Raw genomic sequence first — 19,586 nt, 5'->3', positions numbered from 1 at the left:
GGCATAAATTTGAGCATTCGTCATGACATCCTCTCTGAAGAGGAATATACTTTTAATGATGCGTTCCCTCAGAAGCCACCCTGTAACTCCCGTTGTGCAACCGTCCTTGCTTTCTTCCTAGGTCTCACGCCTAGGCTCCTCTCTCCAAAACCATCCGTCACCCCTTACAAGCCTTGTCGCAGCCAGTCTGCCAATTTCGACTTGCCAAGCTGGGCCAAGTTGTTGACACCTTGTTCGCTGAGGTCGATGCGGCGGAGGTCGACATCTTGCGCCGGCGCCTTGCTCACTCTTTGGACGATGATGGTGGGGTCGGTTTCGAGAATGATGCCGTCGTCGACGATCTCGTCAATAGCGAGGGAAACGAGGTCGTAGTTCTCAACGATTGTGCGCTTGTCGACGGATTGCCTAGGGGGGTGTTAATACTGGTCGAGCTGACCCGTGAAAAGGGGAGAGGGGCGGCTCAGCTTACTTGAAGAGCAGGTGCAGGGAGTCTCTCAGGGCCAGAATGACGTTGTAGAGGAGCACCTCGTTCTCGTCGACGCCTCCGACTACGTACATCATGACGTCTGATTCCATCTTGTAGAGCACAATCCGGTTATCGTACAGAATGATATCGCCAGTCTGCTTCGCCGTCTTCTCCAAGAGGCCCTTCTCAAAGGCCTTTTGCGACTTCACATCGGGATACGGGCTGCCAGAAGAGTTCGAGTTGCCTGTGTTCAACGAATCCAATCAGTTATGAGCTACGGAGCTGGACATCGGAGGGAGAGCCGAGGACAAGCACATACCGTTGTGTGTCGCCGAGCCGGTGTGGTGGGGTGCGCTGTAATACTTGGAGAATAGCCGCGATCCATCCTCAATGCTGAGGATCAGAATCGCGTTGACGGAGAAAAGGGACATTCCAGGAGCCATCTTGACAGTTGTTCGTGGGGTGTTGCGCCGGATTGCGCTTGTTGGGTGGGTTGGCTGGTGATACTGTCCACTTTAGTCCACGGTGACCTGGTAGGGAGCTCTCTGGCGGGATGCCAATTGACCACCTCAGCAACCCAGAATCAGTGCAAGTCGGTGGGTGGTTTCGCCGGTGGCCGGATGGTGGAAGGGCCCACCCTGGTCCCTGCGTTGTAAGTAGCGAGCGCACGGACCATAACTTCTCGTCCTCCCTCCCGCGCGTTAAGTGGAAAACGCGAAACTCCTTTTCCAGACGCGCTCTCGACCAGGGTGAACGCGTAAAGTGACTTCCAAAATTGCATTGCAGCCCACCTTTCAGATGCTGCTAAGCGCTCTCCACATCTCTCTTCTCCCCAGCAACGGAACATATTCTTTCTTGTCGCATCCAGCAACCCACCAAGCACCCCCCTCGTTGGATCATAACCACAAATAAGATAAACACGAACGCCCAGGAACAAGATGTCTTCACCTTCAAAGAGGTCGACAAGAAGTTCGACTGCTGGTACCCCCCGCCGGTCAACAAGAAACAACCCAGATACGGCTGCACGCAGCAGCCCCGCGCCCACAGACGAAGAGGCGCAACCCCCGGCAGTAACGCCTCGTGCTACCCGCCGCTCGCAGCTTGCGTCGAGCCCGCTCTTCTATGAATCTTCGCCGTCGCAGACGCCCGGTGGTCGCCGTAATGCCCCGGCAAACGGCGATGTCTCGTCGCCTTTGCGAAACATGAGCAACAGCCAAAGCACTGCTGCTGGCCCTGCTCCCAGCTCACCTCTCCGTCAAGACATAGATACCCAATCCACTGGTGATGGTGACAGGACCCCGCGTGCGAGTGGAATGGCGAGAGGTAAGCATTATGTTAACAATAGTAACGCCTTGCATTTTGTTGCCACTAACATAACCCGCCTCCAGAGTCATCCCCTATTCGATACGAGCCCAGTTCTAGCCCAGGCCGGTCGGTACGGCCGTTTCAATCCGACTTGCGCAGTGAGAGCAGTGGTCTCTTCGTCACTGATCGCTCATCGCGTTCCCGTAGAGGCGACATCAACTCTGAAGGTCTCAGAACACCCCGCCGTCGCTTAGTTTTGGATCCTTCCGGCAGAGTGACCACCGACGCGCCGGGCTCCGATGCGCCTTCATTTAGCAACCCCGACCCCAACACTTCGGAGGCTGACCGCCTCGGAGGGGCGGGTGAGAGCACTATTTGGGGTACCACCGTGTCGATCGATGACACTTTCGCGTCTTTCAAGGATTTCTTGAGGCACTTCACCAGGAAATACCAGCTGTATAGAGAGGGATGGTCCGAGGCTGACGTCCAAGCTGCCCCCGATGCCGAGTCCAAGCCGTACTGGGAGGCCCTCGAGAACATGCTTCTTCTGGGCACAACCAGACTTTACCTCGACATTGCCGATCTGAACACCTACCCGCCGACGCGGAAGCTCTGGTATCACATCCAGGCCTACCCCCAAGAAATCATTCCTATCATGGATCAGTCTGTTCACGACTTGATGGTCGAGCTGGCTAGAACCGAAAGCCAGAGGCAGCGTGCGTTCCAGAGCGGTTCTGGTGATGCCGCTCGGCGAAGCAATACAGCCCCTAGTTCGGATCTTGCGTTCCCGAGCTCCGACCATGCGGGTTCTGACGCCCCGACCCCACGACCGGCTGCCGAACTCCCATCGAAGGAGGATGAGATTGCTCAGATGATTTATATGGTTCGGCCATTCGGATTGGACACGACTACTAATCTCCGTGACCTGAACCCCTCGGACATGGACAGACTCATCACCGTCAAGGGTCTTGTCATTCGCACTACACCAGTCATTCCTGATATGAAGGAGGCTTTCTTCCGGTGCAATGTTTGCAACCACTCTGTCAGCGTCAGCCTTGACAGAGGCAAGATCCGCGAGCCCACCGAGTGCCCGCGAGCCCGTTGCGCCTCCAAGAACTCCATGCAAATCGTCCACAACCGTTGCACATTCGAAGATAAGCAGGTCATCAAGCTTCAGGAGACTCCAGACGCTGTCCCCGCCGGTCAGACACCCCACTCGGTCTCAGTATGTGTATACAACGAACTGGTGGACTTCTGCAAGGCCGGTGACAGAGTCCAACTTACGGGTATTTTCCGTGTCAGCCCTGTGCGTGTGAACCCGCGCCAGAGAACCATTAAGAGCGTGTACAAGACCTACGTGGATGTTCTGCACGTGCAAAAGGTGGACAAGAAGAGAATGGGCGTCGACCCTTCTACGCTCGGTATCGAGGGTGAAGAGGACGAAGGCGGCGACAACAACATCGAGGAGACCAAGAAGATCAGTCCGGAGGAAGAAGAAAAGATCAGAGAGACTGCAGCCAGGTCAGACATCTACGATCTTCTCTCACGCTCACTCGCCCCCTCGATTTATGAGATGGACGACGTGAAGAAGGGCATTCTTTTGCAGCTGTTCGGTGGCACCAACAAGACTTTCACAAAGGGTGGCAGCCCCAGGTACAGAGGCGATATCAACGTCCTGCTCTGCGGTGATCCGTCCACGTCAAAGTCTCAGATCCTCTCTTACGTACACAAGATTGCCCCCCGTGGTGTATACACCAGTGGCAAGGGATCTTCCGCAGTCGGTTTGACTGCATACGTCACGCGAGACCCGGAAACTCGCCAGCTTGTGCTCGAGTCCGGTGCCCTGGTTTTGTCCGACGGTGGCGTTTGCTGCATCGACGAGTTCGACAAGATGTCAGAATCTACACGTTCTGTTCTTCACGAAGTCATGGAACAGCAAACGGTTTCCGTTGCCAAGGCAGGCATCATCACCACTCTCAACGCTAGGACAAGTATTTTGGCCTCAGCCAACCCCATCGGCAGTCGTTACAACCCGGATCTCCCCGTGCCCCAGAACATCGATCTGCCCCCAACGCTGCTCTCTCGTTTCGATCTGGTCTATCTAATCCTTGACCGCGCCGATGAAAAGAGCGATGCTCGTCTCGCTCGCCATCTTCTATCTCTGTACCTCGAAGACAAGCCAGAGTCTGCCCACACTAAGGAAGACATTCTGGTAAGTGAAACGTTATCCAGGTCCGTTCTTGACACTTGCTAACCCCTACATATAGCCCGTCGAGTTTCTCACCGACTACATCTCCTTCGCCCGCGCCAACATCCATCCGACCATCGCACAGGATGCTGCCCAGGAACTGGTTGAACAATACCTCGAGATGCGCAAGCTTGGCCAGGATGTTCGCGCCGCCGAGAAACGCATCACCGCTACTACTCGTCAGCTCGAGTCCATGATTCGTCTGTCTGAGGCTCATGCTAAGATGCGACTGTCTACGACAGTCGTTCGCGAGGACGTCAAAGAAGCCGCCCGTCTTATTCGCTCCGCTCTCAAGACTGCCGCCACTGACTCCCAGGGTCGCATCGATATGAGTCTTCTGACAGAAGGCACCAGCGCCGCCGACCGCCGCAAGAAGGAGGAGATCAAGGAGGCGGTGCTTCACCTACTCGATGAGATGACCAGCAACGGACAGACCGTCAGGTGGAGCGAGGTCGCCAGAAGACTGAGCGAAGGTGCGAGCATGCCGGTGGAGCAGAGCGATTTCAACGAGACGATGCGGACCTTGGAGATGGAGGGTCTCGTCATGATCGGTGGTGAGGGCGCGAGGAGAAGCATCAGGAGAGTCACGGCAGTTGTGTAAACGACGAGTACACACGCACACACACACACACACAGAGAGAGAGAGAGAGAGAGAGAGAGAGAGAGAGAGAGAGAGAGAGAGAGCCATGGCGTGGCGATGGGAACGAGTTAATGTGGAATGTGGCCTTACTGGTATTTGTGGCCGGCAAGAAAGGGAAACTTTGGCGTCTTTTTTATGTAGTCTTTTCTGCACTTGACGCGTTGCACCCTTCCGAGGGCACGTAATGGGATGAAATGTCAGACAAACCCTATACTATCTCACTTCGTCCATCCTGACCAATGTGTCTTGGAGAACAGCACCCACCGACCTGCTTCGTTCACACGCGATCTGATCGGGGTACATTCGGATCGACTTGTTGGTTTTCTGCAATATTTTGCGACTGTTGCGAAGTCGGCAGCTGTCCAATAACCGATGTTACGTTCTGAACGAGAACCGCATCGTCATGGTGCTAACGCCTCACCGTCAAGCAGCAAACCCCGACCCGGCAGCAGCCTCCAACGTCCCCCAGCCCTCCGCCAACTTATCCTTGGCCTCCCGAGCAGCAACCAGTGCGTCGTCCAACGTGTCCAGCAGGTCTTGTACGTCCTCCAGGCCCGCCGAGATGCGCACCATCTCCTCCAGGATGCCGTACGACCGATGGTACGCCGCCTCGTCAGGGTGTTTGCTGAAGGCGAGCAGGTTGTACGCGAAGCTGAGCGTGCGGTGGGCGCCGAGATGGGGGCCCGGGTAGAACGCCAACCGGTCGTAAAACGCGCGCGCCGCAGCAACGGAGTCGAACTCGACGCTCATGAGACACCCCGCGGCGGGCTCCGGAAGTCCAGGGGTTGGCTTACGCAGGCGGGACCTATAGACCTCGTAGTCCGGGAGGAGGGACGGGTAGAGAACCCTGGCGACGGGGGTCGAAGGATCCTTGGCGTGGGCGTGAAGGTGCTTGGCCATGGCGGCGGCGTTACGGTTCAGGATCGCGGTGCGCGGGAGGTAGTCGTCCGAGTTGGAAAGCAAGACCTCCGCGTCGCCGACGTAGAGTTCGTTGTGGTACATTTCGAACCAGAGGGACGAGAGAGCCGGGTAGTGTGGCGAAAGGGGGTTGAGGACGGTACTGCCCCCCATGACGTTTGCGTAGCCCGAAAACGACTTCGTGAGGGAAGAGACGAGGATGTCCGCCTCCGAGAGGACGTCGATGTTGGCAAAGGAGCCGACCGTGTCGTCGAGAACGATCATGAAGCCGTGCTTCTCCGCCTTGTATCTGTTGTTAAAAGCGGATGCGTCCGAGGAACGGAGAAATCGGCACTTACAAGTTTCCCCAGGCGTCCGATGTCAATGCTTCCCAGCAAGGGGTTGTTGGGGAACTCGGCAAAGACATAGCTCACGCCCTTCCCTGCGACAAACTCCTCGTCGAGCCAGCTCTCAAACACACCCAGGCCCTTTGCGTCGACCGGTCCGAAGTGCTTGTATCCACGCGGCGAGGACTCCTCGAGGTGCTGCAAGGTGCTACGGAAGGCGCAGCCGAGAACCACGACGCTGCCGGGCCGGTACTCCTGGATCGTCCTGTTCGCCGCAGCGATGGCGGCCATCCCCGTGGGGTATAGAAACACGTCTTTGCTCTTGGCCCTGGCGTTCTCCGGGTCGATCGCGGCCCTGCGCAGGAGCCCCGCGATGCGCCCCCTCAGCTTCCCATGCGCCTCGCCCTCGGGCAGATATTCCGTCGACGGGGGCGGCAAGTGCGCTTCGAGCTCAACTTCCATCAGCGAGTCAAGGTCTCGCAGTAGCTTCTCCGCCAGGCGGATGGAAACCCCGAACCCGGGGTTCTGCCAGGCGCCGATGACCCCGGGTGTCTTGGGCATGGGATACGTGACGAGGTACAGCCTTACGTCGCCCACATCGACGCACCGGTAGCCCAGATCTCTTTCAACTAGGACGTGCTGTTTGCGGTGAGGGTGGAGGGCGTGGGCGCGCACTGCGGCGAAGGACACGGGAGAGGTGAAGTAGAGGGCGCCGTGGCCCTCGGGCATTTGAATCTTGGCACAGATGGCCTTGAGAGCCTTGGGTTCCTTGTCAACAACGTTTCGATATTGTAAGTTTCGTATGTATGTACGATTGGAGCAGGCAAACACAACAACTGACTCTGGCAACGGGCCCGAAGGGACCAAATCTGGGGTAGAGGTGCACAATGCGGGCCATGGTGGCCGGGTCGCCATCACGGATCTTGATTGCCGAATCCCAGCCTGGCGCGTAGGTTGTGATGCCGTAGTCCGACTCAGGGGGCATACAGTGGCCCCATTCAGTGGTCGGCCTCAGAACTGGCATGGTTGACGCCTAGGGTCTTAGAAGTGAAGGTGGGACGGTTAATTGTGAAGGGTGTGATCGTGACAATGATACCTTTGTATATGCCACTGGCCAAGGACATAAAAGTAGGCTGATACTGACCTCAGGTTAGGGAGTGGACGGGTCCTTAGATGATGACCCCGCGTCTCGCACTATCAAGAACGTTAGCTCGAGAGGGGCATTTAACTACACGGCGATTTCCACGTGTTCTGGCCAAATGCAACCACTCGGCAAACGCCCTCAGCCGCTGCAGCTCTCTTCTTGGACAAGCTTCATAGAAGCCCTAAAGCTGTTTTCAGCTTCATAACGGCCATCGAGCTCTCTCCAACTGCACGGTACCAGTTGCAGGCTTGTCAGCGTGCTCTGGGTGCGTTTCTGATTTTCCCGTCTTTTATCTTTTGGTCTCTAATTTTGCGCCGCGAGGGGGGGGATGCGACAGTTAGTTGCATTCTGCCTCCTGCTCAGTTTCCTCATCACAATGATCGAAATCGCGTTTTGCTTATTTGATTGATTATCCAACCGTCTGGCTACCCACGACAGGCTTCTCCCAATCACAACCTCGTAGCTGTCGAGATTGGGAGGTTACGAGCCTGACAGCATGATAAACCTGCTTAACTGCTTCCTCCCTTGGCCAAACTATGTAGTTGCTCAGGATGGACAATCACAGCAGCACTGATAGCAGCAGAGCTGGGGGTAGAAGCAATAGTCACCTTCTGTTAAATGCCATCTGATAGCTTAGAAATCCAATTACTCTACTCTGCATTTCCCCCCAGACTTCAGAGAGTAAAGTACAAGGTGTCTTCAGTTCCACGTGAAATACGCTATGTACCATAATACATCGCAACAGACATATACAAGAGACAAATAGAAACCACCAGTGCCGACTGACTGATTTAGACGATACCGTTAAAAGTACAAGTCGCTTTTCACCCCAAGATGCTATATACCCCAGCCCGCATGGTCTGTTTCTCACCAGTACTCGCGCTCCCGGCCCTCGAACGCAAAGTTAAGCAAGACGGCGATGAATAGGGACGCGCAGAGCGCACTGGGCCCCCACTTGTCATAGAATCTGGCGGCCCTCCGTGTGCGGATAGCCTTGCTCCTGTACAAGTAAATGACGACGGAGTACAAGAGCGACAGGATGGCGAGCAGGGTGAAGACGCCAGCGACGATGAACGATGCGGTGGTGGGCTTGGAGCCGAAGTTGAGCAACGTGACGGCCACGGTGCCGACGTAGATGGAGTACTCGAGCTATTGTCGTCAGTCAGCGATCAGCTTCCAATGCCAGCAACCGCAAGAAGAATGGTCCACTTACCCAACCTAAGAAGGTTCTCTCGGCTGCAAAGTAAACCTTGGGTTCGACGCGGACCGGCACATATATTTTCTTTCCCTTGGGAGCCTTGAATCTCTTCGTCTGGATTTGTCCCGAGCCGAAGAGCTGCGTCTGCAGTTCGCGCCGGGGGATATCAGAACCGCGAGGATGAGGCACAGCCCACTTGAGCACATTCACGGCACGTTCGCCGAAAGCGCGAGCTTTCGTGGAGGCGAGCGCCGAGTAGTACGTCCAACCGCCAACTCTCCTGGCTTCCTCGAGGGCTTCATCGGCATCATATTCTTCGTCCGAATCGTACAGGAAATCCTCATTGTCAACCGCGGCGATTGTATCAACGGTCTGACCTTCAACATCAAGCCCGTTTCCTCCATTTCTGGCAGCGCCCTGGCCGCTTGATTCCCCATTCGTGGCACCGTTGTTGCTGGAAACCAAGAGGCCTTCCTCATCGTCAGAGTCCAACTCGTCATCTTCGTCGTCGTCTGATGTCGTAGTCGTCGCTGACTGATTCGGTCTGTGAATACCGAAGTCGTGCGTTACGGGCTTCCGAATATCCACGTCCATCTGCGGCATCCAGAATGGAAGCAGGTTGATGCGGTCAGGGAAGAGACAGGCAACTCCGTGGATGAACTTGGAGAACTTGGGCACGGCCTCAACGAGATGGCTGGAAATGAGCTGACGAACCCACTCGGGGGGTTCTTGGCCGAGTTGGGTCTGGAGCTTGACCTCGAGAACGGCGTAGGGGAAGCGCACAATGTCCTCGGGGGGCAACTGCGAGAAGGGGAAGTCAATACCGATGTCCATGCGCCTCCAGTTGTCACCAGATCTTTTGCGGCCGTCCAAGTTGTCCTCGCGGACCATGGTCAGCTCCGTGTCCAAGGAGATACGGACTCGAGCGTCGGCAGGCAGCTGGAAAGCAGTACGGTTGTAAAAAGAGCGGCACACGGGCTTGTAACCGTTCTTGAGCACCGAGTATTGCACCTCCTTCGCGAGTCGCTCGTCCTCGGCAATCTGCTTTTCGGGCTTCTTGCCCTCCTTGCGCGCCTTCTCGAAGAGGGCCGCGGGCAGCAGTTCGCCGCGCATGTACGAGTTGACATTCTTTTCCTTGACCGAGAATCGCGCTTTGACGGATTTCTCTCCGGTCCAGTCTTCTCGATGGGTCTTGCGCTCGACGAAGATGTTCTCGCTCTGCATTCCGCCGTACCATCTCAGGCGGATGGCCTCGGCGCCTTCAGTCTTCTTAAGGCGGCCCTCGTACAGATCCCATGTTTCTGGGTTGTCGTAGTAGATGGACGTGATGGCTGAGTCTTGAATCTCAAACTCCTTGCTTGCGTTGAAGACCAGCACAGGCAAATGCTTCAGAATAATGAGTTTCAGTTCAGTCACGTTGTCCGGATGGACCCAATACTTCGTTGTGTTGCGAACGAAGCTGCCCTGAGAGCCACCGGCGGCGCTATCGCCCTTGACCGGGTTACCCCTCGTCCTGACCAGGTCGTACAGCTTTGAAAGCTTCACCACAGAAGCATCATAGTTCTCTTTGTAGAACGGCTTCGCCTTGAGTCGGGCGTCGAAGACAGGCTTAAGGTGCCAGCCAGTGAGTTTCTATTTCCCCCCCTCTTGTCAGCGATATGTTTCCACCAGTCTTGCGCGGGGTGCCTCACGTCATGCTTTTTGATAATCTTGTAGAACCCAGTGTAGTTCAGCTGGACAAACTTGGCGAGATCGTGCACGTCGGCAATGATGTCGCTCAAGTCCTCCTCCAGCAGCATAAATTCCTCCTCGCTCGGCCCATCTTCGCGGGGGCCACGCTCGTTGAGGCGGTTGACGACGCCCTTGACCTCGCGCTCGCTCACGGCAATGCGCCGCGATATCTCCATGGCCTTGACCTGCTGCTTGGTGTGCACCTTGTCGAGCTCGGCCTCGAGCTTCTTGACGAAGCGGCCCTCGTCTTCTTCTGACCATTCTCGCTTCACACCCTTGCCCTTGTTGTCGTCGTCGCTAGACGTGATGGGGCCGGTGGCCGTCTTCAGGTCGGCCTTGAGGGCATCGTAGTCGATGTAGTACCATTGGTACTCGCGAATGATGCTCGAACGGAGCTGCTCGCCGAACTTCATGATAACGGTGCCGGGACGGGCGCGCCAGGAGTTGTCAGGTGCTAAACTCGATCGCCAAGTTTGTTCCTGTGTCTTTGTGTCGTAAACAATCAGCATCAGTATTCGCCCGGCCCGAATTGTACCATGGCAGAAATAGAGCGGCTGGGCTGGGGACGACCGAGGTAGTAAGGGGATGTTGGGGTGGATTGAGACGAGTATATAGTTCACTCTCCAGGAGACGGTGGAGTCAATTGACAACTTTTCGCGGCAGAAGGGGGGTCTCACCTTGCACAGATGGCGCCGTGTTGCCGATTTCACGAAATGTTCCAGCTGTTGCAGAAATGTGTGTAGGTTTGGGAGCTTTCGCCTGGCGCGGTCGGGAGGTGCAGGTGCTGGTGGGCAAAACAACAAATGTTATGCGAGGCGGCCGACAGTTACGAGACAAGCTTCGGACAGGGGCTCGGACGGGGACGCACCTTGCCTGCAGCAGTGTTCCACCTACGTTTAGGTATCTACCTACCTCCCCAGGTAGGTACTCACGCAGCTGGCTCTGCACTGCATTGAATGATACCTGTCAGTGCCACAGTGGTTATAGAACATTGACACAACTGCGTCGTTTCTATTTCCCACCTTGATATAGTCAGTCGAGTGCGCATCACCCCATTGGCGTGCTGGTTCCTGGAATTTCCTTAGCTGTATTACCTCTATACACCAACAGAAAAATTCCCTGCCGTCTCATGTGTGCCCTTCGGTCCATTGCTAGCAGGCTAGGCGGGCAATCATCTACGGAACAGTATCTGTACAGATAGCATGTGGCCACCCCCGACCCAGTAAAGTTTACCTCAGACCTAGCCTAGCTTGGGGCAGTCTGGGTCTAGTCCAGCCGGTACCCAGAACTAACCGCAGGGGCCATTGGCCAATTGCGAACGGTAAACATGCACGTGCAACAGACGTCACAGCGGTTCACAGCGTCCAGCACTTGCAGGATGAGAACTCGATTTTTTTTCTCGCTGTGATGGCGGGGTCGGCGGGGAAGCACGCCCGGCCGGGCGCGGCAAGCGAAAGTTCTGCGCCGCCCGGCCGAGATGTCGAATTCCCTGCCGCATCACGGAGCCCGCCCCCCCCGGCACACGCACACAAACGCATACACACGCGCCGATCCGGATCGAAGCCGTCCTCAGACCCGATTCCCTTCTTTCCGATCGAGACTCTGGTGCCCCCCGGAAACCCTTTGATTTGAGCCATCTTCTCCAAGACTCACCCCCTCAGCTCCGCAACCATGGCGCTCGACGACTCGATGCAAGGCCGCATCACCGCTGACTGCCCAGACGAGGCCCGCGAGATCCTCCTGCACGCCTGGAGCCACGACAAGTCCGCCCTCAAGAAGATCCTCGACGAGCCCGGCAAGGCCAACTGCCAGGACCCTACGACCGGCGAAACGCCCCTCCACGCCGCCATCCGTGCCTGCGGCCCCGCCGCCCAAGACCAGGATGACCTGAAGGTCGAGGAGGCCAAGGACACGGTCCAGGAGCTTTTCCTCTCCGGCGCCATCTGGAACGACGTCGACTCCAACAACGAGACTCCCGGCTGCGTTGCCCTGCGCCTGGGCCAGGCCGAGCTGTACAAGCTCTGCGTCGAAGCCGGCGTGCGCGCGGAGCTGCTGTTCGGTCTGCTGGATGGCTACGAGCAGCTGTCGTCGGGCTCCGAAATGGACGAGGACGAAGCCGTCGAGGTCGTCGATGCCGACGCCATAAAGGCATTTGAGGCCGACCTCGAGAGAATGGGGACCGCGCAAGATCCTGAGGAAGCCCCCGAGCTGGTCCAGGTGCCAGACGCCACCACGGTTGAGGCAGAGGCCGAGGCCGAGACCGAGACCAAGGAGAAGAAGTTCGTACCGCCCGCCATCGAGGACCCCAGCCTCAACTCGGAAGAGTACCTCCGCTCGAACCTGACCTACTCGGACGGCAAGCTCGTCGACGATGGTGGCAACGGCGTCATGATGGCCTGGGAGACGGACATCATGCGCAAGAGCGTCGACGCCATCCTCCCCGGCCTGCCCGCCGGCAAGCGCATCCTCAACGTCGGTTTCGGTATGGGAATCATCGACACCATGTTCCACGAGACGCAGCCTTTGCGGCACCACGTCATTGAGGCCCATCCCGAGGTGCTCGAGCACATCAACAAGCCCGACTCTAAGTTCGGCGCCGCCTGGGAGGCGAGCGGGCCCGAGGATGGCGCGTTCAAGATCCACCGCGGCAAGTGGCAGGATGTCGTTCCTAAGTTGCTCGAGGCCGGCGAGGTCTACGACGCCATCTACTTCGACACCTTTGGCGAGGACTACGGCCAGCTCAAGATGTTCTTCACCGAGCTCATCCCCGGCCTAATGGATTTTGAGGGTCGCTTCAGCTTCTTTAACGGACTGGGCGCAGACCGGAGGATATGCTACGATGTGTACACAAAGGTGGTGGAGATGCACATGGCCGATGCCGGCCTGGATATCGAGTGGAATGAGCTGGACGTCGACATGAAGGGCCTCGAGGAGGCCGGTGCAGGTGAATGGGAGGGCGTAAAGCGTCGGTACTGGACTTTGGACAGTAAGTTCACACTCAACATCGCCTCTTCATTTGCGCTAACATCACACAGAGTACCGGCTACCAACGTGCACGTTCATGGGCTAGTTTCTGGTACTAGGAATACTCGGTTGCATGAGCTATCTAATAGGTCTAATGGACATAACCATAGAGCCCACTTGAATGGAAAGTTCAACAACACACTCGGTCTAAGGCTTGTTCTTTGCCGGGTTTTCCCCCGGACACCCTTCCCGCGACTCATACACCATTTTCAAAAGCTATCTGAAGTTTTCAGGGTTGAGAATGCCAGCCATGTTGCCCTGCTGAACTCTCTTGAGGGTCAGCGCGGCAATCAGCGCGGCACCAACACCACTGCCATCCTCTGCAGCGAGGATTTCGATAGGGTCCTCCTCCTTAGCGCTAGTCTTGGCGGGCCAGTCGAGGATCTCGCGCAGAGCCTGGGCGCCGCGGGCCTTGAAGTGGGGGTACTTGTTAAATACAGAGCCGTCGGCGCCGACGTGGCAGCTCTCGTAGCCCTTCTTCTGGCAGATGGCAGCGACACCACAGGCAGAGAGACGGGCAGCGCGGGTGCCAATGAGCTCGGCGAGGCGGCGAATCAGCTCCAGCTCGGGTCTGGTGGCCTTGAGGTTCAGCTTAGAGAGGAACAGGTCGCTTGTCTCCTGCAAGTTCTCGAAAGGATCGCTACGCAACGTTAGACATGACGGGGTTCATACTCATTCAGGAGAAACCTACTCCTCGATGGCGGACAAGAAGGACGAGTCCAGGGTGTAAGCCTTGCGGAGCTTGGCAATGTCCTGGTTCTCGAAGATGTGGACGGCCTTGTTGTCGTGCAGATCAACGAGGACCAGACGGAAGATCTCGCCCAGGTAGAGACCCGCAATCATCTTCTCGAAGGCCTGCTGGCCGGGGCGGGGAGAATCCTTGTCAATGATGATGTCGTAGGGTGTACGAGGCAAAACCTTGTGCTCGTTGTCAAAGGCACCCCACTCGCAGTTGATGGCCATGGGGGTTTCGGCAGGCAAGTTCATGTGAGCAAGCTTGGGGATGGAGCCGCAGTTCTCCATGTAAGCAGCATTGCAGCCAGTGCCGAAAATGCAACCAATCTTCATCTTGGTGTCGGTGTAAGCCGACGCAATCAGGGTTCCCGTGGTGTCATTGATCAAGGCAGACAGCTTGATAGGGACGTTCTAGATGGTTGTCAGCGTCTAGCTAAAATCCTCAACATCCTGGGTCATTGAAGGTCTTACTCTGGCAGCAAGGGCGGCTTCGAGGAACGGAACGACGTTCTTACCCTCGACTCCAGCAATGTCGAAGCCCTTGGTCCAGCGCTGGAGGATACCCTCATCAATGTAGTTCTGAGTGGCAGGGTAGGAGAAGGTGAAGCCAAGAGGGATCTTCTGGGACGGAGGGTGGTCGGGGTGGTGAGTCTCGATGAACTGGGCCAAGCAGTCGGCAATGTACTCCCATAGCTCGTCCGATTGTCCAGTCTTGAGCTCCTCAGGCATGCGGTACTTGGACTGGATGATGTCGAACTCAGACTTGACATCCGTCAAGGTAATCTCACAAACACGCAGGTTGGTGCCTCCCATGTCAAGGGCCAGGTAGGTGCCAGTCTCGTAGCCGTCAGGGAAAGACATGACCCAAGTAGGGTTCATGGGCTGTCAATGTGGTTAGAACGGTGTTCAGTGAACAAAGAGCAGTAAAATCCATCGTAACGTACGATGCTGCCGCCATCAACACTGAGGCCTGTGGTTTGTCAGCTGCTACTGATATCTCGAAAAGTGGACATGTGGCTGCAAAACTTACCCTTCTCCAGCTCCGAGATGAAGTGCTTGCTGATCTGCTTGAGCTTCTCAGTGGGGACAGTGAACTGCTCCTCCAACTTCTTAACCTCAGCCAAAAGATCCTTGGGCACATCGGCCATTGAACCTAAGACATCACCCATTGTTAGCGAATCTAAACCAAACCTAAAAGTAACTGGAGCAACTGGAGCAATGATGCTTGCTTTGACGTGAAGGAACGAAAATGTTGGTGTGGTGGTAGGATTTCTCCCTGGTGTGCGGGGCAATCTCCTTGTCAGCCATGGTCATGGTGATGGCACTCTGAGGTCAGGCTTTCAGAATTTCTGGAGCTGCCACACTGGAGCTAGAGCGTGATTCTTTTCGTGTGAGGGTATCACACAGCGAGCAGTCGTGAACGGGAAATCAAGTTTGCAGGTCTCGAGACAAAAGAGAGAGGGCAAACAATGGCAGGCAAGCAGCAAGCAATGTAGCGGTCAACACAAAGGGCAGACTGGAACGGCGCTTGCCAGCTTGTTTATACCCAAAGCTGCAGTGGGAGAAGAAGAAAGCTGGGGATAAGGTGGGGGAATGTCTAATGAAGTGAGACCATCTTCCCAACTCAACGCCAGTTGGCTTGCACTTGCCCAAGATAGCACTTGGCCAGCTACCCCCGAGGCTTGGGGTAGCTCCGGGGGGAGCTGCTTAGCGGGCCAGCCTTGTGGCGCATCATGTTCTCCGGGGCGATTGGGTAAGACGTTCTGTCAGATTTGGGCTCGGATGGTGATAGTGGTGCGAAGAGGCGACGGATAGGACGGTGAGGCGTTGAGGATGACTGGGAGGGTGTGACGGCATTCTAGCCATACGGGCATGGGGAAGCCCAGCTGCCATCCCTCTCGAAGATCGAAGTATCTCGAAGAATATCTCAACGTCGAATACCTGCCGCAGGCTCCATTGCCCCACCGTTCGAATGCCTCCAGGGATTCCGGAGAAAAAAATGAAGGGAAGGGGGGAGATGGATCGTGATCGCGTACTTACCCTTCCTACTGGGCGGAACCTTGGGACCGAGACCAACCATCTTGACTGGAGCTTCTGGCGGGTGGCGGGGTTAAGGCTGGCGGTGGTGAGGGGTAGCGATTGGACTTCTAGGTGGTGAGAAGGAGCTGCAACGATAAGGCTGTCGACAGCTCAGAAGTATGCAAAAAAAAAACAAAAAAGCCACGATAAAATTGAGCCGATGGTGTCTCGTAGGTGGACGGTCGGTGTGCGTGTGTCGGGTGAGGAAGCAGCGTTGAGGAAAAGGTGAAGAGGCGTGGACCATTCGAGGGGGGAGGAAGTAAGAGGTTCAAACTCAGGTGGACTCGACCTTGTCAGGTCCTGCCGCCAAATTGGAGCTCTCCCTCACATTCACTCACTCAGTCAGCACCAGCTACTTAATAATTGCACTACTACATGAGTATTCACCTCAACTACCCCTGCCTTCACGTCGAGTCTTCCGTTCCCGATCTCCGAAACCGCTGAGCCAGTCATGCCATGCTTTGCTACCCAGCTCAGACACATAACCGACACTATTTTTTCTTGGTACCTTTTTTACCATTGTCCCACTGGACCGCGGATCATAGCCGTCATGCCACGCCTCACCCTCGCCCTAAGGATACCTAGCTAAATACCACGAGATTTGCAGCGACTTGACTGAACTGGGATGGTCTACCTAGGCCTAGGTAGGTGGATGACTGTTTGTGGACCCTTTCTTTGCCTTAGGGTTGACCTAAGATATAACAGTATGATGGACATTGTCTTCCGCATCCATCAACATATGATGTGTATTGATGCCAAATAACTCTTTCCAACTCTCTGTACAATAAACAATCGGGTAGCTTCTGAGTGGAAACTTTAGGCATGCCGCTGCGGTCTTCGAGAGCCCAGCCAATTCCTCAAAGGCACCAAAAGTCCGGAGCTTGCGGTGTGTGACGTCTTGTTGAGGGACAACTCGCAGCTCAGAGAAAAGGAAGTTACCTACCCCACTAATACTTGGTCAGTTAGCCAGGTTCCATTGGTGAGAAAAGCCCCGCGTGCCAAGCCAAGTGAAAACTCCAACGTGGTTGGTGTATGGCTGGGAGGAGCTACAAACACTACACCTTCAAAGTTTCCTGGCCTTTCCCGGACTAACCCTACCCCGATCCGACAGCTTGCAGCTTCTCATGGCCCGTGCACAGCGTCAAGCAACGTATTCCGTAAGCTTTTGGCTGGGGGTAGCTGTCTCAGGAGCCAGATCATCAATTCGGCATGGAGTGAAAGTCCCAATTGCGCCTTAACAACTGCTCCTCTCCATCCTCGATTCTCATTGCCGGGAGCGCTCTGTCAATGAGCATCCTCCTCGAAGTTCCTACATCATGAGAGCCTTCGCCATTGCCGCCGGCCTTCTGAGCCTGCTCTCCCCGGTCATCGCAAGCTCCGATTCGAGTGCGGCAGACAAGGTGTCGGAAGTCAACCTGCCCACCAACTTCAAGCCGCCCCAGGTCTTCAAGAACGTCAACCTTGTCCACATCGTCTCTTTGGAGAAGAACTACGTCAAGGAGTCCATCAATGTCTTGATTGAGAACATTGACAAGCAACCCCAAGATGAATACTATCTACCCTTTACCCCCAATCAGATGTCGCGTATCGGAGGCTTCGAAACCAAGGACAGAAAGAACCCCGAAACTGGTCTGTTTGCCGTCGACGCCGTCGAGATCGACCCCCTGAGGTGTGTGAAGATCGATGCATCCTTGAATTATGAAGGGCTATGTTGACATGCAAATAGTGAGACTCAGTACTTCAAGATCCGGCTCCCTACGCCCTTGAAGGCAGGCGGCCAGCAGACACTGAGCATCTCCTACTACTTCCTCCGGGCCTACAATCCTCTCCCTGCGTCGATCGCCCAAGATGAGCAACAGTACCTCGCCTACGACTTCTCCGTGTACGCGCCATCGGCCTACGTCACCTCGAAGCAGAAGACCGAGGTCAAGTCCCACTCGTCCAACATTCCCGACTACACAAGGTTCCCCGGAAGCGGAGACATCAAGGAGTTCCCTCAGAAACAGGGAGCTAAGCTCGTCTACGGTCCCTTTGACGAAAAGCCTGCTGGCGCAGTTGCTGCTGCTCAGGTGCGGTTCGAGTTCACCAAGCCCGTCACTCATGTCGCCAGGCTCGACCGCGACATCGAAGTCAGCCACTGGGGTGGAAATGTGGCTTTCGAGGAGCGATACGAGCTCTACCACCGCGGCGCGAACCTGTCCAAGCTTTTCAACCGAGTCAAGTGGGCGCAGGCGCAGTACTACAACCCCAACACGTACGCCCTTAAGGAATTGAAGTTCCCGTTGAAGGTCGGAAGCGCCGATCCCTACTTTGTCGATGTCATCGGCAACGTCTCTACATCGAAGTTCCGCAGCAACAAACGTGAGGCTCTTTTGGAGATCAAGCCGCGCTACCCTATCTTCGGTGGCTGGAAGTACCCCTTCACCATTGGCTGGAACTCGGACGCCAAGAACTTCGTGCGTACTGTCGAGGCTGGCAAGTACGTTGTCAACGTCCCCTTCTTGGAGGGTCCCAAGCAGCCCGAGGGCGTCGAGTACGGCCAGGTCAACCTGCAGATCCTTCTGCCAGAGGGAGCAACGTAAGTCAAGTCGGACCCTAGGCTGCTCACATCTAACAATTCTGCATAGAAATGTCAAGTTCTACACCAGCCTTCCCCAGTCCGCCATCACGGACACAGCCATCGGTGTCCACAAGACGTACCTCGACACTGTCGGTCGCACATCTGTCACCATCAAGGCGAACAACTTAGTAGACGAGTTCCGTGACCGGGAAGTGATTGTTTCGTACGAGTACTCGGTGGTCTCGGCCCTGCGGAAGCCTATTGTCATCTTTAGCAGCACGGTTGTTCTATTTGTCGCCGCTTGGCTCGTTGGAGGTCTGAACCCCAAGATCTCAAGCAAGAACTAGAGTAGGTAGCGTCTTTAGACAATGGGATGGTGGCTTTCCTAGGTAGCATTGTACATGTATCATCAGACGGGCATCTAAAAGCAGAAAGCGGAACCGATGGCTTTAGAGAATTATGATTGGACTGAAAGATTGATCCCGATTTACAGTGGGATTGTCAGTGATTCCTTACGATATACTGCATGTCAAATTGTGCTGATCATAGATATTGACTGGCATGACCCGAGATTATGGGTATATCTCTGGCCGAGGTGTACAGTATGTATTGGGAAGCCCTCTCGAAGGCATCCCTGCCAATAGTCCCTAAAGTCTGTCGGGAGGATGCAGGCTGACGTCGTGGGCTGACGGAAAACGTGATTGCGGTGTGAGTGGACCAGATGAGAAGATCAGATCTTAACTCCCGTTTCCACAAGCGACAGCAACACGAGGTCATCAAGCAGGTCGATCCCATGAAGTTGAGATCGTAGGCTGCGAGTAAGTCTGTATAACATTATCCGCAGCTTTGCCTGGGGCCATCTCTCACTTCACGGCGGATTCGCTCGTTTCCTGCTCTTCTTTGGAGGGACGGCTGGCAACGTTGCAACGACCGATGACATGGGTTTTGCGGTGCTCAGGAGCTGAAACTTAAGGCAGCGAGGTATACTTGAAGAGACTTTTTCTTTCGAAACGATACATAACCTGTGAGTAAAGCAAGCCACATCTCGCCAACTTTAATATTTTTGGACCCTTTTCGCTGCCCGCGCCTGAATGCAAACAAATACCAATTCCCTGAGAACTCTTCCCCGCTGTTGGAATAAGTCTTGCGGGCCAGGAGTCGAGGTGGGGAGACCCTGGCTTGAGAACCGCTCGACACGGCGGTCTAGACACG

The 19,586-nt window shown here is 55.6% G+C and overlaps 7 protein-coding genes across 7 annotated transcripts; 3 read left to right on the top strand and 4 right to left on the bottom strand.

The window, feature by feature from the left end:
- Positions 1-32: 32 nt before the first annotated feature.
- On the bottom strand, positions 33-1,100 carry CDEST_02989 (Putative Longin-like domain superfamily, AP complex, mu/sigma subunit, coatomer subunit zeta protein). Its single transcript, XM_062919148.1, has 3 exons — positions 786-1,100; positions 470-710; positions 33-405 (listed from the first exon to the last, which is right to left on the bottom strand). Exons 1-3 carry the CDS (start codon positions 907-909, stop codon positions 165-167), a joined length of 606 nt encoding a protein of 201 aa, XP_062775199.1. The 5' UTR covers positions 910-1,100; the 3' UTR covers positions 33-164.
- Positions 1,101-1,229: 129 nt separating this feature from the next.
- CDEST_02988 (Putative mini-chromosome maintenance protein) lies at positions 1,230-4,832 on the top strand. The gene is made up of 3 exons (XM_062919147.1): positions 1,230-1,789; positions 1,855-3,983; positions 4,039-4,832. Exons 1-3 carry the CDS (start codon positions 1,405-1,407, stop codon positions 4,618-4,620), a joined length of 3,096 nt encoding a protein of 1,031 aa, XP_062775198.1. The 5' UTR covers positions 1,230-1,404; the 3' UTR covers positions 4,621-4,832.
- A 1-nt stretch (position 4,833) lies between these two features.
- CDEST_02987 (Putative cys/Met metabolism, pyridoxal phosphate-dependent enzyme) lies at positions 4,834-7,077 on the bottom strand. Its single transcript, XM_062919146.1, has 3 exons — positions 6,745-7,077; positions 5,916-6,662; positions 4,834-5,859 (listed from the first exon to the last, which is right to left on the bottom strand). Exons 1-3 carry the CDS (start codon positions 6,925-6,927, stop codon positions 5,083-5,085), a joined length of 1,707 nt encoding a protein of 568 aa, XP_062775197.1. The 5' UTR covers positions 6,928-7,077; the 3' UTR covers positions 4,834-5,082.
- Positions 7,078-7,674: 597 nt separating this feature from the next.
- Positions 7,675-10,810, bottom strand: CDEST_02986 (Putative SPX domain, VTC domain, VTC domain superfamily protein). Its single transcript, XM_062919145.1, has 4 exons — positions 10,654-10,810; positions 9,937-10,461; positions 8,261-9,877; positions 7,675-8,196 (listed from the first exon to the last, which is right to left on the bottom strand). Exons 2-4 carry the CDS (start codon positions 10,387-10,389, stop codon positions 7,915-7,917), a joined length of 2,352 nt encoding a protein of 783 aa, XP_062775196.1. The 5' UTR covers positions 10,390-10,461; positions 10,654-10,810; the 3' UTR covers positions 7,675-7,914.
- Positions 10,811-11,555: 745 nt separating this feature from the next.
- On the top strand, positions 11,556-13,050 carry CDEST_02985 (Putative arginine N-methyltransferase 2, ankyrin repeat-containing domain superfamily). The gene is made up of 2 exons (XM_062919144.1): positions 11,556-12,962; positions 13,012-13,050. Exons 1-2 carry the CDS (start codon positions 11,648-11,650, stop codon positions 13,044-13,046), a joined length of 1,350 nt encoding a protein of 449 aa, XP_062775195.1. The 5' UTR covers positions 11,556-11,647; the 3' UTR covers positions 13,047-13,050.
- A 1-nt stretch (position 13,051) lies between these two features.
- On the bottom strand, positions 13,052-16,064 carry CDEST_02984 (Putative hexokinase, ATPase, nucleotide binding domain-containing protein). Its single transcript, XM_062919143.1, has 6 exons — positions 15,776-16,064; positions 14,766-14,888; positions 14,680-14,705; positions 14,207-14,617; positions 13,692-14,146; positions 13,052-13,640 (listed from the first exon to the last, which is right to left on the bottom strand). Exons 1-6 carry the CDS (start codon positions 15,813-15,815, stop codon positions 13,217-13,219), a joined length of 1,479 nt encoding a protein of 492 aa, XP_062775194.1. The 5' UTR covers positions 15,816-16,064; the 3' UTR covers positions 13,052-13,216.
- Positions 16,065-16,924: 860 nt separating this feature from the next.
- CDEST_02983 (Putative ribophorin I) lies at positions 16,925-18,935 on the top strand. The gene is made up of 3 exons (XM_062919142.1): positions 16,925-17,483; positions 17,541-18,392; positions 18,442-18,935. The coding sequence occupies exons 1-3, from the start codon at positions 17,131-17,133 to the stop codon at positions 18,719-18,721; spliced, it is 1,485 nt and encodes a 494-aa protein (XP_062775193.1). The 5' UTR covers positions 16,925-17,130; the 3' UTR covers positions 18,722-18,935.
- Positions 18,936-19,586: the final 651 nt, after the last annotated feature.

This window comes from Colletotrichum destructivum, chromosome 2 (assembly GCF_034447905.1).
Source record: "Colletotrichum destructivum chromosome 2, complete sequence".
NCBI lineage: Eukaryota > Fungi > Ascomycota > Sordariomycetes > Glomerellales > Glomerellaceae > Colletotrichum > Colletotrichum destructivum.
This window is presented reverse-complemented; position numbering and strand designations above follow the sequence as displayed.

Coding starts and splice junctions, on each gene's coding strand:
- CDEST_02986 (XM_062919145.1), bottom strand. CDS start 10,389: ATGAAGTTCGGCGAGCAGCTCCGTTCGAGCATCATTCGCGAGTACCAA. Junction 9,878..9,936: donor AGATTATCAAAAAGCATGAC/GTGAGGCACCCC, acceptor GGGGGGAAATAG/AAACTCACTGGCTGGCACCT. Junction 8,197..8,260: donor AGAGAACCTTCTTAGGTTGG/GTAAGTGGACCA, acceptor TGACGACAATAG/CTCGAGTACTCCATCTACGT.
- CDEST_02985 (XM_062919144.1), top strand. CDS start 11,648: ATGGCGCTCGACGACTCGATGCAAGGCCGCATCACCGCTGACTGCCCA. Junction 12,963..13,011: donor TCGGTACTGGACTTTGGACA/GTAAGTTCACAC, acceptor AACATCACACAG/AGTACCGGCTACCAACGTGC.
- CDEST_02987 (XM_062919146.1), bottom strand. CDS start 6,927: ATGCCAGTTCTGAGGCCGACCACTGAATGGGGCCACTGTATGCCCCCT. Junction 6,663..6,744: donor CCTTCGGGCCCGTTGCCAGA/GTCAGTTGTTGT, acceptor AAGGAACCCAAG/GCTCTCAAGGCCATCTGTGC. Junction 5,860..5,915: donor TCGGACGCCTGGGGAAACTT/GTAAGTGCCGAT, acceptor AACAGATACAAG/GCGGAGAAGCACGGCTTCAT.
- CDEST_02984 (XM_062919143.1), bottom strand. CDS start 15,815: ATGGTTGGTCTCGGTCCCAAGGTTCCGCCCAGTAGGAAGG. Junction 14,889..15,775: donor GGTTCCGCCCAGTAGGAAGG/GTAAGTACGCGA, acceptor GTGATGTCTTAG/GTTCAATGGCCGATGTGCCC. Junction 14,706..14,765: donor CATCTCGGAGCTGGAGAAGG/GTAAGTTTTGCA, acceptor GACAAACCACAG/GCCTCAGTGTTGATGGCGGC.
- CDEST_02988 (XM_062919147.1), top strand. CDS start 1,405: ATGTCTTCACCTTCAAAGAGGTCGACAAGAAGTTCGACTGCTGGTACC. Junction 1,790..1,854: donor TGCGAGTGGAATGGCGAGAG/GTAAGCATTATG, acceptor ACCCGCCTCCAG/AGTCATCCCCTATTCGATAC. Junction 3,984..4,038: donor ACACTAAGGAAGACATTCTG/GTAAGTGAAACG, acceptor CCCTACATATAG/CCCGTCGAGTTTCTCACCGA.
- CDEST_02989 (XM_062919148.1), bottom strand. CDS start 909: ATGGCTCCTGGAATGTCCCTTTTCTCCGTCAACGCGATTCTGATCCTC. Junction 711..785: donor CGGCTCGGCGACACACAACG/GTATGTGCTTGT, acceptor CGTTGAACACAG/GCAACTCGAACTCTTCTGGC. Junction 406..469: donor TCCCTGCACCTGCTCTTCAA/GTAAGCTGAGCC, acceptor ACACCCCCCTAG/GCAATCCGTCGACAAGCGCA.
- CDEST_02983 (XM_062919142.1), top strand. CDS start 17,131: ATGAGAGCCTTCGCCATTGCCGCCGGCCTTCTGAGCCTGCTCTCCCCG. Junction 17,484..17,540: donor GTCGAGATCGACCCCCTGAG/GTGTGTGAAGAT, acceptor ACATGCAAATAG/TGAGACTCAGTACTTCAAGA. Junction 18,393..18,441: donor CTTCTGCCAGAGGGAGCAAC/GTAAGTCAAGTC, acceptor AATTCTGCATAG/AAATGTCAAGTTCTACACCA.